Source organism: Poecilia mexicana, unplaced genomic scaffold, assembly GCF_051168715.1.
Source record: "Poecilia mexicana isolate PSO_F unplaced genomic scaffold, ASM5116871v1 scaffold_18, whole genome shotgun sequence".
Taxonomy (NCBI): Eukaryota; Metazoa; Chordata; class Actinopteri; order Cyprinodontiformes; family Poeciliidae; genus Poecilia; species Poecilia mexicana.
Genome location: NW_028263387.1, coordinates 22,878,456 through 22,892,950, shown reverse-complemented (window position 1 = coordinate 22,892,950; position 14,495 = coordinate 22,878,456). Strand labels below are relative to the sequence as shown.

Genomic DNA, 14,495 nt, shown 5'->3' with positions numbered 1-14,495 from the left:
TATTTTTTGGCGTGGTCCCCATGAATTTTAGTTTTTGGTAAGTTTTGAATAAACAAAACCTCTTTCAGTTGCACAGCTTATTTAAACGCTCTGCTCGTTCTCTGTATGAATTTGTCATTTAAATTCTTCCAAATGATCATGTTTCTACACAATAGGACCTCAGGATCAAATGACTGAGTGTATAAATGATCAGTTTAAACTAGATGATTTCCCATCTGTCTAATGTTTATGTTGCCATTTCTTTTTTCTTTGGCTCAAATATCAATCCAGAAAAAAACTCACAATCCTGAGCAGATTTAGTTTTGTAACAGAAGTGACATTGTTTCCACTCTAAATATCAACCCTGAACTCTGTAAAGCAAATGACAAATGGTTAAAAAGATATAAAATAACCACGGCTGATAAAAGATATGCTTAAAAAAGTTATTTTACTCACAGCTTGGGTTTGAAAATCAATAAGATTAGCATATTTCTGGTTTTCTGAACTGTGACAACAGTTTTCACAACCAAACCGGCTTCAAAACAATTAAGTAATTGAATTGCACCAGATTTGAAAGCTTTAATTCAAAGTAAAGCCAGTCATAATGTCATTATATTGACTTACTGGATTCTCTATGAGACAACAAACAAATCTGCCAATAGTGACTCAAAATAAATAAAGTACGTCCTTCCACTATTTGTTTACTCTGTCACGTAAGAGCAACAAGAACATTTGAATGGAGAAATGAACTGTACAAAAAGATAAACCACATATTTAATTTGCAACATGCAAAACCACTCTGCCTTCATTTGATTTCCTGGGAAACACACACACACACACACACACACACACACTGAGGTTTTGCAACACTGAATGCTTCATCCGTCTTCAGTCTGCAGCTGCCAAGAAGAACGACCGGAACAAACGCCACAGATCAGGTGGGTCCATGTCCTCTGCCGTCATGCTCAGCCTGGTCGCTGCGTTCTGCTTGGATCGTTGCTTTTGTTTGTATGGCGACTTTTATTTGGCTTCATATTACCAGAGTTTGCAAATTACTACTAACTTCTAAATACTGAATCACATTTTCTAACCTTTTCCAAATACTCTTACTCCTACTTGAGTCATTTCTTGGATGTCTTCTTTTTAATTTTACTTGAGTGAGTGCAGTTTTTGTGTACTTTGCCCTCTTCTGGTATTAAGTAGCAGAGAACCACTGCAAGGTTATCAAAGTTCACTAAAATGATCAAAATAATGAAAACTGAAATTGAGAAAACATTTTTTTCCCCCAACTGAAACAAATAAAAACTGAATTTAACTGGGAAAAGACTATAACTAACTGGAACTATATCCTGTGGTTTTATTTTTATTTTTCACACAACCACTTTACGTTCAGCTGTCTGCGAAATACAGCGTTTCATTTGGGTTGTTCAACAATAGTTGAATACATTTTTTGAAAATATCTTCTGAGTACCTTAAAAACTAAAACTGCTGCTACTATGATAGAAAACTGGCAAACACTGTAAAAACTAATCGAAACTAACTGAAGTCACAACAAAGTAAAACTAAACTCTTGTGAAAAAGTCAAAACTCTAAAAACTCTGTGATCATTTTGAGTTAATTAATGGTTTCCAGTTTGACCGTCTTGTTTGGACTGGACTTCCACAAACAAACTGCTTTGGGCTTAATAGTTATTTACTTTTGAATCCAAATCGTCTGTCTTTCTGTTTCAGATATGTCTTCGAACGACTCTTCCTCCATCGATCATATTTTTAGTGAAAGTGCTTCGGCCAACTTCTCGTTCCCGATATTCATGCACTGCTTCGTCCTGAGACCGAGCTCCTTCGTCTTCACCGGCTTCATCCTCAGCTACGCCTCTGTCATGCTTCCTCTCTGCATCCTCATCCTCTCCCAGGGTTTTCAACACTGGAGGAAGACCTGCTCCAGCCCCTCGACGGCACCCATGAGCCACTCTGACTTCTTCACGTACAACGTGGTCGCCATGGAGCTGCTCGGCGTCGCCGGGTGTGCGATCTCCTGCTGCGGTATTTACGTGAAGGATCTGAACGTGTTGGCGTTGGGGCTGGTTCCCGCCAGCTTGATCCTGCTTGGCGAGGCGTTTTTCCACGTCCTGACGTGTGTGGAGCGCTACCTGGCCGTCGTTCATCCCGTCCTCTACCTCAGCTCAAAGAGCGCCAGAGGGATTGTCGTCAGAAATGTGAGCGTCGGCTGCGGCTGGCTGCTTAGCGTCTTGGGGATGGGTTTGCTGTTGGTGGAGAACTTGTTCACCATCATGGATTCCTGCCTCCTGATCACAGCCATAGTTATCGTCTCGTTCTGCAGCCTGTCTGTTCTGTGTGTTCTGATCCGTCCGGGTCCGGGGGACCAAAGCAGCGACAAGGAGAAAGTCGACCAGCTGAAGAAGAGGGCGTTTTATACCATCATGGCCATTCTTGGGGTGCTGGTGTTGAGGTTCACCTGGGGTCTAACCAGGTCAATATTTTACATGTCGAAGGCAAATTATTACTGTTTAGTCATGACAAGCTGCTTCTGGTTTTATTTGCCCAGCAGTTTAGTGCTGCCTCTGCTATTTCTGCACAGAACAGGGAAGTTGATGTGTTGCAAGAAAAACATGGACGGAAAGCAAAGGTCAACAAAATAAAATGACCTTTATTAAAGCCCCCTTCAGACCAGACTGCAAAAACACAAAATCTGATTATTTCTGTCTGATTTCTAGTAAAAATATGCTAGCACACTTGAATAAAGACAAAACTAACTTTTCAGCAAAAATATAGGAGCTTGTCTTCAAACCATAATTGCTAAATATTGATAAAAAGTAATATTTCCACCAGCAGACTATTCCACATATCATAAGGGGAAAAAAATCATTTTTCTAATGAATAATTAGGAATTATTGATTTAAAACAAGCTTTATCTTCCTGAAAAGTTACTTCTAAGTTATCTTTGTCTTATTTCAAGTGTACTAAGATATTTACGCAAAAAACTGGACCAAATGTGCTTCATAAGATTTTGTGTTTTTTGGTGCAATCTACAATGTTCACCTTAACAATCCATTCAAATGTTTCTGGATCGCAATTAATCTGGAAAATCAGATCTAATATAAAGGTAAATCCAGCATTGCTGAAGTAACTTTTTAAGGAAAATCTTTTATTTTATTTTAATTTATTCTTTCATTGCTTTCCTGGCCATTCAGTCACAGTAAATCTGTAACAAGCAGAAAATGTTTGTAAGTTTCTTTTTCTTCTTTTTAATCTCCTGTTGTCTCTTCTTTCATAAAAACTGTGGTTTTTATGAAAGAAATAAAAACCCAGCCGATATAAATGTTGTAAATCTCAACTCTTTTTTTAATCAATAAAAAGCAAACTTTTGCAACTGCAATGGCTCTGTGACATTATTATTTGTTTTATTTTAATTTTTAATGGAGGTTTTTCCATTGAATTTATACTTTATGCTGTGATATTATTCTGAAATAAATAATGACAATATAAAGCAATGAAAACAGCAAAAAGAAATGTTTGTAGAAACCAAGAAGAGTGTGGAAAAGCATTTAAAATAAGGAAAATGTTAAGATTTTTTGGGGGGCATTTGCCTAAAATTGCTTTTATAACAAACTGTCTAAAGACACAATTTATTCCAACATATTTTATCTAAATCTATTAGAAATACATATGTATCGCAGACATAAACCTTTTAAATAAGTATTCGATAATTGTTTTCCTTTTTTTAAGCAGCTATGAATATATTGTAGGATTGATTTCTCATCTCCGATATATTTTTTTTTGTGTTACTGACCGAAAAACCCAAAGTGGAATCTGGAGTCACTTCAAACAGAGTAAAGTAAATAAATAAAATTTACTGGAGTTTTCTATGAAAATCAGACCTTGGAAAAGGAAAAGACAGATATTTGCACAAACGTCTCATCTCTAGTTTTGATTTGTACTCCAGTTACCCTGAAACCAGAGAGGCCAAAATGAAAATTTGCTTAGAGAAATTAGCTATCAAAATGGCAAAATGCAAAACAAACTGGCCACAATGATCCGTCCACCTGCTTGCTTCCAGTCAAATATAGGATCATATTTCAGTTTAAATGAGGCTGGAGATTATGACACGCAACACCCTGGTTATGGGTTAGTGTAGTAAATAACCTACTGCTTTAAAATCAGACTTTAACCCACTTTAACAGGTCTCATGTTTTTGCTTTTGACACATTTATATGTTTGAATTAACTGAATATTACATAGCCACAAATTTAAAAATCATTTTTTAAATAAAGTTTTAGTCCATTCAGTGAAAGCAAGGTCATGCGTAGAAAGTTAAAACCTGTACAAGCTACATAAATGATTTTGAAATGGGGCTTTAAAATGGGGACCAGTGGACTTTCTTTGGCCTTGATGAAGAGTTAAAGCCTGGTGGAGAATAGACCACACTGCCACCCAGTGGTCTCCGCTGGTAATCGCACCACTGGTGACAATAGAAATATCCATACTTATTTTACGTGTTGCATAAACCAATTACGATCCATTTATTAATTTTAAAAAATACAAACAATATTCCAATGTAATTTATATTAACTGCTTCTTTTCTTAAATACACACTTTTAAAGAGTAAAAAGGGAATGATTTAATACATTTTTAATATATTGCAGCTGCTTGGTTTAGATGTGCAAAATCAACACCTGTCAATCATTTTAGGCGGGTTTCAGCAACGGACCAATCAGCGGTCGGTCGTAATTTGTCCGGAAGTACACGCCCCTTATTTAGACAAAGTGAACTTCCGTAAACATAGCCGGGGTTAATTATTGCTAACGCGCTGCCGTCATTTTCGAGGAAAAGAATAAATCATGGTAAAACGTTGTTAGTGGGGAACATGCAACCCCAGGGCCCTTACCCAGAACATTTAGAGGGGGAAATACAATTTATTACATTTCCAAAAAACCAAACGGAGTCTGAAATAATGCGAGAAATGGATGAAGGTCTGCAGCCGACTCCATCAACTACCACACGTACAAAGGTAACTTGAGGTAAACGTCCCATTTTTTGACACTGTATGATAGTCAAATCAAAGTACTTGATTTTATGTGTGTATATTCCATAGCTAACTCTAAGGAAGCATGAAAACATACAGCGGTATTTACATTTAAGCACCTTTTTATGCTAATGCTTATTTTTAAGCATTTCCTGAAGGCAGATTTTCCCAACCCGGTATTATTTAAGTCATTACTCACCCGCTTTTCCTCGTAGAAAACGCTTCCCGCCAGCTTTCACGCATCCAGTGAGACTTTGTCTCCTCCATTCGTCCTCCGGCTGAGAGACTTGGTCTCTAACGATGGTTTCTACGTTGTTTCCGGAAATAACCTTAAAAACCTGATGTAGGACTTGTTGAAAAATTTGCCTGCCTGTCGTTTTTACCTCAGTTTGGTTGATAAGGCAAAAATGACTCCAAAAAACTTTTGAGAAACGAGTTGAGTTCTTCTTCTTTTCAGTTTTATTGGCGGTTGGTAAAAAAAAAAAAAAAAAAAAAGGGTCATGTAGCGCCACTAACCGGTAAGGAGTGTGGACATCAATTACAGTCAGAAGAAACGCATCAGTACAGACATCAGTGTTGTCTGTATTGAGATACACACATACGCATGTATACATATACATACTTTTAAATAAGATTTTACACCCTGGTATTTTTTTAAATCTAATTAATTGATTTCTAATAGATTTTGACTTCTCGTAATAGATTGATTATAGACAGCACTTTTCCGTCTCTGCTTAGAACTGACTTTAAATGCTGACGTTCTGAATATGTGAGTTCCACTACTTCTGCCATTATAACAGTTTGTTTGTCTGAGGTTTTCTCCAGTTCTACATCGGGGCGGCGCCGGCGTCATGTTAGTGTGAATTTACAAAACCTGCAGTCTGATATATGTGCTGTAAAGTTAGGTTGTTAATCAACCATAAACATAAATACAATTCCTTCAACTGCTTACACCAGACGAAATTATATTTAGAATAGTTAGCCAATTATTAATCTAAGGTGTTTTTACTCAGTATTTGTATTTTGTCACAATAAGTAAGTCCTTGTTTGTGTTTTTGCGTTTTTTTGGGGATGTATTTTTATTGAAATAATTTATAAATAAGTCAAATGTTCAGTTTTATGACAGTTTATGTTTGTTTGGGAGAGTCCTGCTCTCACGTGTAATCTGATATTTTAATCGTGTAATTTTCCTACAATAACTCATTCAAAAAAGAATGACTGCAGGCTAATTTGTTTGCAACATGCAAAATCCACTTGGACTTTTGTTTCAACATTTCATATAAATACGTCCCCTGTTGTTTTTTAGAACTATTTACCAGATGAGGGATAATTTAGCAGCTGTCTCTAACTCTGTAAGACAAGCAGGAGAAAGACCTCAAAGAATCAAGGTGGGTCATTTTCATGTTTATTGTGAGACATTTCAGAAGTAAATATGTTTATACATTTATTATTATAGCTAATAAATGTATAAACATTAAAACTGTTTTTATGACATCAGCATTTCATTAAGAGATGAATATTTTATCAACATTATTTATAGTTTAATACTGCAGCACTCAAGCAATTTTTTATTATTTTATGCAAATTATAACATTTTGACAAATGTCTTTTATCGCCTCTCAGTACTTTTAATTTTGTTCGTCCTTATTCAGTATGTGAGTTGATTGTTGAAAAAAAGGCTACTCTGAATTCATTTTTTGTTGAACCTTTACAGTTTTAGCTGTGTAGATTTTTGGAGATATGGGATTAGTTTGACATTTAAAACCAGAATTGGCAGAAATAACAATTCCTAGTTTAAACATTTATTTACGAATCTGCTCATTCAAATCTTTACACATTTAGAATATTTTGCTGCTGATTACGGTGCACTGCAAAAACACAAAATCTTACTGAATATTTTTTAATAGTTTATTGTGCAGATATCTTAGTACATTTGAAATAATAATAAAAAAGCTGACTTTTTAGACATTTTCACTTTTTATAACTTAAAATTTATTATTCCACTGGCAGATTATTTCACTTATAAGTAGGTTTTCATCAATATTCAGGGATTATTGACTTAAAACAAGTTTTATATCTGGATAAAAAATTACTTATTTGTCTGATTTTAAGACGTTTGCACTAGAAACTAGATCAAAAATACTTGGTAAGGTTTTGTGTTTTTGCAGTGTGCTCCTTTTGTTTAATCCATTTGTCATGTATTCATGTTCAGCAGAAATGTCGGTGAACGCCTCTTCGTTCTTCAACAGCAGCCTTCCGAACTCCAACATGTCCGCCAGCGTCTTCTCCAGCTCTTTCTACACACTCTGCCTCAGCTCCAGCCCCAGCTCCTTCATCTACACCACGTTCAACGTCATCCGAATATCCCTCACCCTCCCTCTCTGCCTCTTTGTTCTCAACCTCGGTCTTCAGCAGCAGAAGAAGAGTCCGTCCTCTTCCTCAGGGACGATGAGTCACACCGACTACTTCACCTACCATCTGGTGACCATGGAGCTCATCGATGTGTTGGGATACGTTTTCTCCTTCATTGGCATCAGTAGCAATGATTTATATCTGATATTCTGCGGGGTCCATGTTATGTTCTTTGTGTGGTACGGCCAGATGTCCTTTCATGTCCTGACGTGCGTGGAGCGCTACCTGGCTGTGGTTCATCCCATCGCCTACATGGGATTTAGGAATGAAAGAGGAATCAGAATCAGGAACGCCGTCGTCGGCTGCGTTTGGTTGCTTTGCTTCATCGGAATGGCTTTAATGTCTGTGAGGGATATGGTTTTCCCTGGCTGCATGTTGATCGTTTCCCTAATGATGGTTTCCTTCTGCAGCCTGTCTGTGCTGTGTGTCCTGATCCGGCCCGGTCCCGGGGAGCAGGCTGAAAACCGGGACCGGGTCGACCCGTCCAAGCAGAGGGCTTTTTACACCATTTCTGCTATTCTGGCCGCTCTTCTGCTGAGGATAACGTGGGGAGCTCTTTACTTTGTCCTGTACCTCAGACAAGGAGCTGATGATTGCGTCATAATAGTGTCATGTGTCTGGTTCACCATACCCAGCAGCCTGGTGCTACCGCTGCTGTTTCTACACAGAGCAGGAGAATTACAGTGTTGTAAGCTGCAGTGTTTGATAGAGAAGTTACACTTTTAGGGTTAATGATATTTCAATTTTTATCTAGGGAATTATTTATTCACTTTACCATTCTTATGAATTGGGACATTTTACTTGTTCAGTTTTTTTCTTAAAGGGTACATAAAATCACATTTTGCCTGTTTTTGTTCTTTATTTTGAGACTCTGCCGCTTCAAAAACAGCCCCAGCGCTTTAAAAATAATCTGTTTTTTAGCAATAAGTTAATATTCTTTGGTGTTTAAAATCCTCTAAAATGTAACGTCAGAATTCAGGAGGCTCTGTGTTTCACCTAGTAACCCCAGTGAAGCCCAGCCTGTTACCGAGCAACCCAAACGGAGTTCTGCCCGTCTCCTAGCAACCCAGGCCGAGCTGCAGAACATTTCTTCAGCTGGTTTTGCCGCTGTATGCTGGAAAAGACGAGTGTTTTGTTGTTGACTTAACACCCTGAAAAAAGTGGCCACATTCTTGTTGGTTGTGTAGGAGGATCCGCTTTTGCTTTTCAAAGATGTGTAGTTGTATAATTGCGAGTCTGTTTGCAGCTGTGTTCTCCTTTATTTCCATGGAAATTAATGAACCTGAAAATGTTTTATTGTTACTGGAGGAGCGTCTTTTTAATTGTGCTTGTAAATTTTCTCCCCAGACTTGTTTTTAAATACGACCTGTCTGTAAAAATATCACCAGTTATTTTTATTTCACATGGTTTTCTTTTTTACTTTTTTACTTTCCACTCTTTCCTGTGAAAAAATATAAATATTCTGGCCAATATTGAATGTAAATGACATTTAAACAAGTGACGATTAGTGCATTTGACCTACTCAATCACTTCAGAGCGAAGATGAGTTTTTATTATTTCTGTAAGAAATGTGTGATGGCAAATGTTATTTTTTTTGCATACTGGTACTTTCTATTAAAAGCAGATGAAAGTATTGATTTTTTTTCTTCTTTGCTTTATTTAATAACCATAATTTAGCATTGAAATGTGTCCTAATAACTTTCTGATGTTTTAAAAGAATACTTGCTATCAAATATAGGGATTTTAATTCAAAGGAGTCCTGCTCTCTTTTTACTGATAATATTTATAGGGTTCTTCAGTGAACAAGATGTTCTTTAGTTTTGAGTTTATCATCTGGCTTTGTCCATATTTATTTTTATTTTGTCTGAACTTCCAGTGTTTGAATGTTTTACCATTATGATGTTTTTAACCAGCTGATGATCAGGGATCTGTTTGGCCTCCGCCTGTTGATTTAATAATGAAGAGGGTAATTTAGTTGGATGAAATCCTGAAGTTTGTTAGAAATGTTGATTCCTAAATTTGGTCTTTGCTGCAAACGGAGTGTGCATGTTCACCGCCAGGGGGCGCCAGTTATCCACCGATTACATTTGTAAATATGTAACGGAAACATTCAGCATGCCACTTGCACAGTTTTTTACTTTATTTTCAGAAAGTAAAACTCATCCTCACACACAAAACAAATCCAAAGCCCCCTATTTCATAAAAATGTGATAATTATGTCGTATAAATCATGCAAACCACAAATTCAGAAACCTGATATGCTTTTTAGACACAACTGCAGAATAAGACATTTTTATGTAAATAATAATTCTGCTGCGGACATGGCACACAAAACAAAACACTACAAACATTTATGACTTCAAAGGAATTTTAACAAATTATATATACTTTTCATCATATAAATTAGCGCATTGGCTGAAGTGTTTAAGTCTTTTCCTGTAAAAATTACATAATGTGTGACCAGGCTTTTGTCAAACCTCATTTTAGCCAACATTTATCTACATAATTCTAGCTTCATATCCAACACTTGTACAATACTAACTCAGCATTTCTTCCCACTTAAGTGTCAAATAATTGTTACATTTACATAGAAAGCATATTTCAAATCTAGAGAATAAATGGTGCCAAAAATCAAGACTATTAATCTTCTTATAAAACAATACAAAATAAAATGATGAAGAAAAAGTTACAACAAAACATTTGGCTTAAATCCAGAGAATCTGAGAAATGGGTTACGAATCCAAAGTCATTTGTAGATTAATAAAATTATGCACTAAATCTCTAAATAAAACATTTCTGAGAGTTTTAGTTAAATATTAACAAACTAAAGTCTTTCATTTAGTCCAACCATTCTTCATAATTTAGTTTCCCTGGCGTCCATCTTGAAAATCCTGCCCTTATTTGGCATTTTTGCGACGCTGTAGTTTCCCTGCCTTGTGCAGAAACAGCAGAGGAAGCATCAGACTCCCAGGCAGTGTGAGAAACATGGTGCAGGCTGTGACCAAACAGTAACGGTTTGATTCAGACAGGGATATGGCAAACCAAGCTATATTTATGGCACATCGCAGCAGCAGCACCATCAGAATTGATACAATAATGATAAACGCTCTTCGCTTTCGCTGGTCCAGTTTTTTCTTGAGCCCAGGCTTTTCACCTGGACCAGGACGAACCAGAAAGAACATAATCCAGACGTTACAGAAAAAACCCACAGCTAGAAACACCATCCAGATCAAGACATTTCCAATCAGGAAGCTGCTGAACATGCAACACGTTCCAGCAACACAAAGCAGCCAAACAGCAGCAATCACAATGTTCCTGATTTTAATCCCTCTTCCTTTTCTGGAGCTCTGGTAGGTTACGGGGTGACCGACAGCCAGGTAATGCTCCAAACAGGTCAGCATTTGAAACAGCGTCTCCCCAAACCATGAGAAGCACCACAGATGGTCACCGGTTGTTACCATGTTTACATCAGACGTATAGATTCCCCAACAGCAGCAGATGGACCCACTGACGCCGACCAGCTCCATGACAGCCAGGTGGAAGGCGAAGTGGTCAGAGTGACTCACATTCGCAGCTGTGGAGGAGGGAGAGGTTTGTTTCCACTGCTGGAAACCACGACAGAGGATCAGGATGGAGACGGGGAGGACGACTGAAACCAGGACCAGGTAGTATCCGGAGAAGACAGAGGAGCTCGGCGTGATGAAGAAGCACCGCATGTTTAACGATGACGAGCCAAAGATGCTCTCATTTGAGAACGATGATGAGTTTCCCAACATATCTGAAAAAAAGAAGGGAGATATGTTATAAATGGCAGCTGTGGAGAGAGTAAAATGGGTGCACTGTGACTCAAAACAAGTCAAATTGCAACTTTCAGTAAATGCTCAATGAGGACATGTTGAAAGTTGTAGGTTTGATTCCACTTTCCCCAAGATGACAACCAATCAAAACGTCTCGGAAGCTGCTAAGTAAATCCATTTCTGCTGCCTGTCTCTATGCACACACTGAGATCATCAAGCAGGAATCACAGACATCGCAAAATATCACCATAAAATATTCTATTTAATTTCCATCATGGATTAAAATCAAACATCAGAGGAGCTCAAAGTTTTATTTTTGTTAGTTTAAAAGAAAAACAATGACTGGCTTCTTCTTAAAAGTTCAATGAAAAGAAAAACAAACAATGTTCTAGTCAAAGTCACACGTGCCAAAATTGAAATTTTATCATTGTTCCCCTCTAATCTAATTAGATTTATCCTCAAGTATCTTAGCAAAGTGTAAAGAGTTTCATGTACAACTATTGTTTTACTTTTTAAAGTTCAAACTTACCGTAAGAGTTTTCCCAGCAGTCTTTGTTTGTGTGAATATCATGTTTAGAAATCCTGGCTGGATTTAGTTTGTCCACCTCATGTTAATCTCCCCAAGCTAAATGGGATTTATTTGCATAAAAAAGTTATAAATAATAATAATAATAATAAATAAACTTCTTATTTGACACAATGCACACAAATGCAAAAACATACATGAATGCCCTGCGATAAAATTACATTACATACATGAATTCCATGTTTTCCTATTTATTTTAATTTTAATTTTAGGCTCCATGTTTTTACATGAATTTGTTCTGACTTTGCACCACATTTGCATGTTGATGTTGCAGCAAACCTTTTGTTTGCCTGCTGTAATGTGAAAGCCGTTTAGTTATTTTATGTCTTATCTTTATTCCAGTGCTAAAGCTTAGTTTAATGCACTGTAAAACTGTTTCTTCTCATAACTTTCTCTCTGGGATTAACTCTAACATGTTTAACATGTGACATTACTTTAAAACAGTTGACTGTTGTCATAAATCATGACATTTTAGTCACAGATGTCCTTAAAATAACTTTACTGACCTTTCACAGATTCCTGCTGACTTGGAAACGAATCGGTACATTTGGTACTGGAGGTTAAAAGCTTGTTGTTATGGCAACCCCACATCACTCTTTAATTTGTTCACTGTGTAAAATGCAAACACGTTTTTTTTTTGTTTTTTTTTGCATAACTAAAACAATGTCAAGATGATAAACTGATTCAAATACGTCACTTTGAAAACAAATGAATCTGCAGACAAATGGAGACAAAACAGAACAACTATAGCATCTAATCAAAGTTACAGAAATTATAGTTTTTGTTTTACATGAGTGAATAAAACATCACTCATGGTTTGTGTTTGATAAACATCAACAAACACTTTATTTATTTACAAATTAGCTTGTCAACCTACTGAAGCCATCGAGCCCATAGATGTAAATGTGTCGATAATAAATAAGAATCCAACGCAAATGTTATTTACCACATTTAAATCCTGCTTCAGAGGTCCAGGCTGTTTGCAACTGAAATAAATGACCAGAGCAATAAATCTGCCAAATTGTCCGGAGACAAAACGGAGCGACAAAGAATAATAAGGTCTGTGGGTTTTGTTTTATTTTATAATTGTTCTTTATCTTTAAAGTACAAAACTCAATAGCTCATTTCATAAAAGAAAATGTGTTCAACTCCAGGTAGTTATTATATTCTGACTGTTTCCAGGTTATATATGTTTTAAGTCTTTTTGTTGTAGTTTGTCAGACATTTGAAGTTAAATGGACTTTAGGAGCTTCATTGAAAAGGGAAATATTTCTACATAACATTCCAGTGTTTGTAGTTTATAACACTTTCATTTAATAGCATGAAATCTGAACAGGATGTTTCTCTCAGCCATCTTTACAGAAACTGAAATATTTAGCTTTGCATTTAACATCGCAACTCAACTGAAATATACTGAACAAGCAGAAATGACACAAGTTGAGCTGAAGATTTCTAAACCAGAACAAACCAAACAAATAGTTAGTATTCAGGAGACTGAGAGCAGATAAACGGTCATGAAGGTCAAATTTTAATTTAAAGCTGGGATAATTTACAGTGTTTTTCCCCAGTGACAGTATTTATTTAAATGTTTTCACACAATATATTTATAATTTCCCTTTTTCTGTGGCGTTAGGATGTTTGCATGTGTAATTCTCTAAATTCACTTTATTTGTAAAGGACTTTTCATACCAAGTGCTTTGCAGATAAACAACGACGCAAAGAAAAAAATACAATTAAATTGTCATTGTTAGACAAAGATTAGGATTACTGGAGCAAAAAAAAAAACAAAAAACAATGGTGTAGAGAAACAGGATTCAAAAGCATCGAAACAAATAATGAAACTCAAATTATTTGAACTCAATAAAGTATTTACAAGTACAAAAGTTGTTAATGTTAAAAAATCCAAAGGCAGATTTAAGAAACAGAGAACCAACTTAAGCAACCTAATGTTTGAGAAAACATATCTATATCTATATGTATATATGTGTGTGTGTGTGTGTGTGTGTGTGTGTGTGTGTGTGTGTGTGTGTGTGTGTTAAATTAATCCCATTTTCCATTTAATGCATTTTATTTGCAGCCTCCTCTGAACATGTCAGCCAACTCGTCATCCTCACTCCTCTTCCTCCTCTCTGTGGACCAGCACTGCTTCGTCACCAGACCGAGCTCCTTCATCTTCATCGTCTACAACGTCGCCACCGTCCTCCTCCTCCTCCCGCTCATCATCCTCGTCCTCGTCGCCGCATGGCAACAAAAGCGTCCCCACACCTGGAGCCACTTCGCCTGCTTCACCTTCCACACCACCATCATCGAGATGTTTTATGTCGCTAAGCTCGTTCCCTACGTTTTTGGCGTGCACACAAACAACGTGGCGGCGGTGTTTGTCGGAGGCGTTCTTTCGTCCTTCGTTTGGTATGGAGAAACATCTTTTCACGTCTTAACGTGTGCGGATCATTACCTGGCTGTGGTTCGGCCCCTCACCTACAGGAGCCTCAGGACTGGACGGGGAACCAGGATCAGAAATGTCTGCGTTGGCTTCGTCTGGCTGCTCTGCTGTCTGAGGATGGGCTTGAGTGTAAAGAGTAAAGCAGCCTCCGTTCTGGATTTCTGCCTGGTGGTTGTTTCGTTGCTGATCACGTTGTTCTGTAACCTCTCTGCTCTGCGCGTTCTGGTCCGTCCGG

General features: G+C 37.2%; 2 protein-coding genes across 4 annotated transcripts; both read left to right on the top strand.

Moving 5' to 3' along the window:
* The first annotated feature begins 1,721 nt into the window (after nucleotides 1–1,721).
* On the top strand, nucleotides 1,722–2,893 carry LOC148154199 (uncharacterized). The gene has a single exon (XM_088016203.1). It carries the CDS (start codon nucleotides 1,790–1,792, stop codon nucleotides 2,636–2,638), a length of 849 nt encoding a protein of 282 aa, XP_087872329.1. The 5' UTR covers nucleotides 1,722–1,789; the 3' UTR covers nucleotides 2,639–2,893.
* A 1,854-nt stretch (nucleotides 2,894–4,747) lies between these two features.
* LOC106905415 (uncharacterized) lies at nucleotides 4,748–9,067 on the top strand. 3 transcript variants are annotated; one of them, XM_014970261.2, is made up of 3 exons: nucleotides 4,748–5,007; nucleotides 6,329–6,410; nucleotides 7,238–9,067. In XM_014970261.2, exon 3 carries the CDS (start codon nucleotides 7,240–7,242, stop codon nucleotides 8,158–8,160), a length of 921 nt encoding a protein of 306 aa, XP_014825747.2. In that variant the 5' UTR covers nucleotides 4,748–5,007; nucleotides 6,329–6,410; nucleotides 7,238–7,239; the 3' UTR covers nucleotides 8,161–9,067. The 3 variants fall into 3 exon arrangements, with proteins under 3 accessions (XP_014825747.2, XP_014825744.2, XP_014825746.2); XM_014970258.2 differs by having other exon boundaries at nucleotides 4,748–5,017; XM_014970260.2 differs by having other exon boundaries at nucleotides 4,748–5,017; nucleotides 7,235–9,067.
* The last annotated feature ends 5,428 nt before the right edge of the window (nucleotides 9,068–14,495 follow it).

Bases quoted from the DNA above. Each gene is read 5' to 3' on its own strand.
- LOC148154199 (XM_088016203.1), top strand. From the start codon at position 1,790: ATGCACTGCTTCGTCCTGAGACCGAGCTCCTTCGTCTTCACCGGCTTC.
- LOC106905415 (XM_014970261.2), top strand. From the start codon at position 7,240: ATGTCGGTGAACGCCTCTTCGTTCTTCAACAGCAGCCTTCCGAACTCC.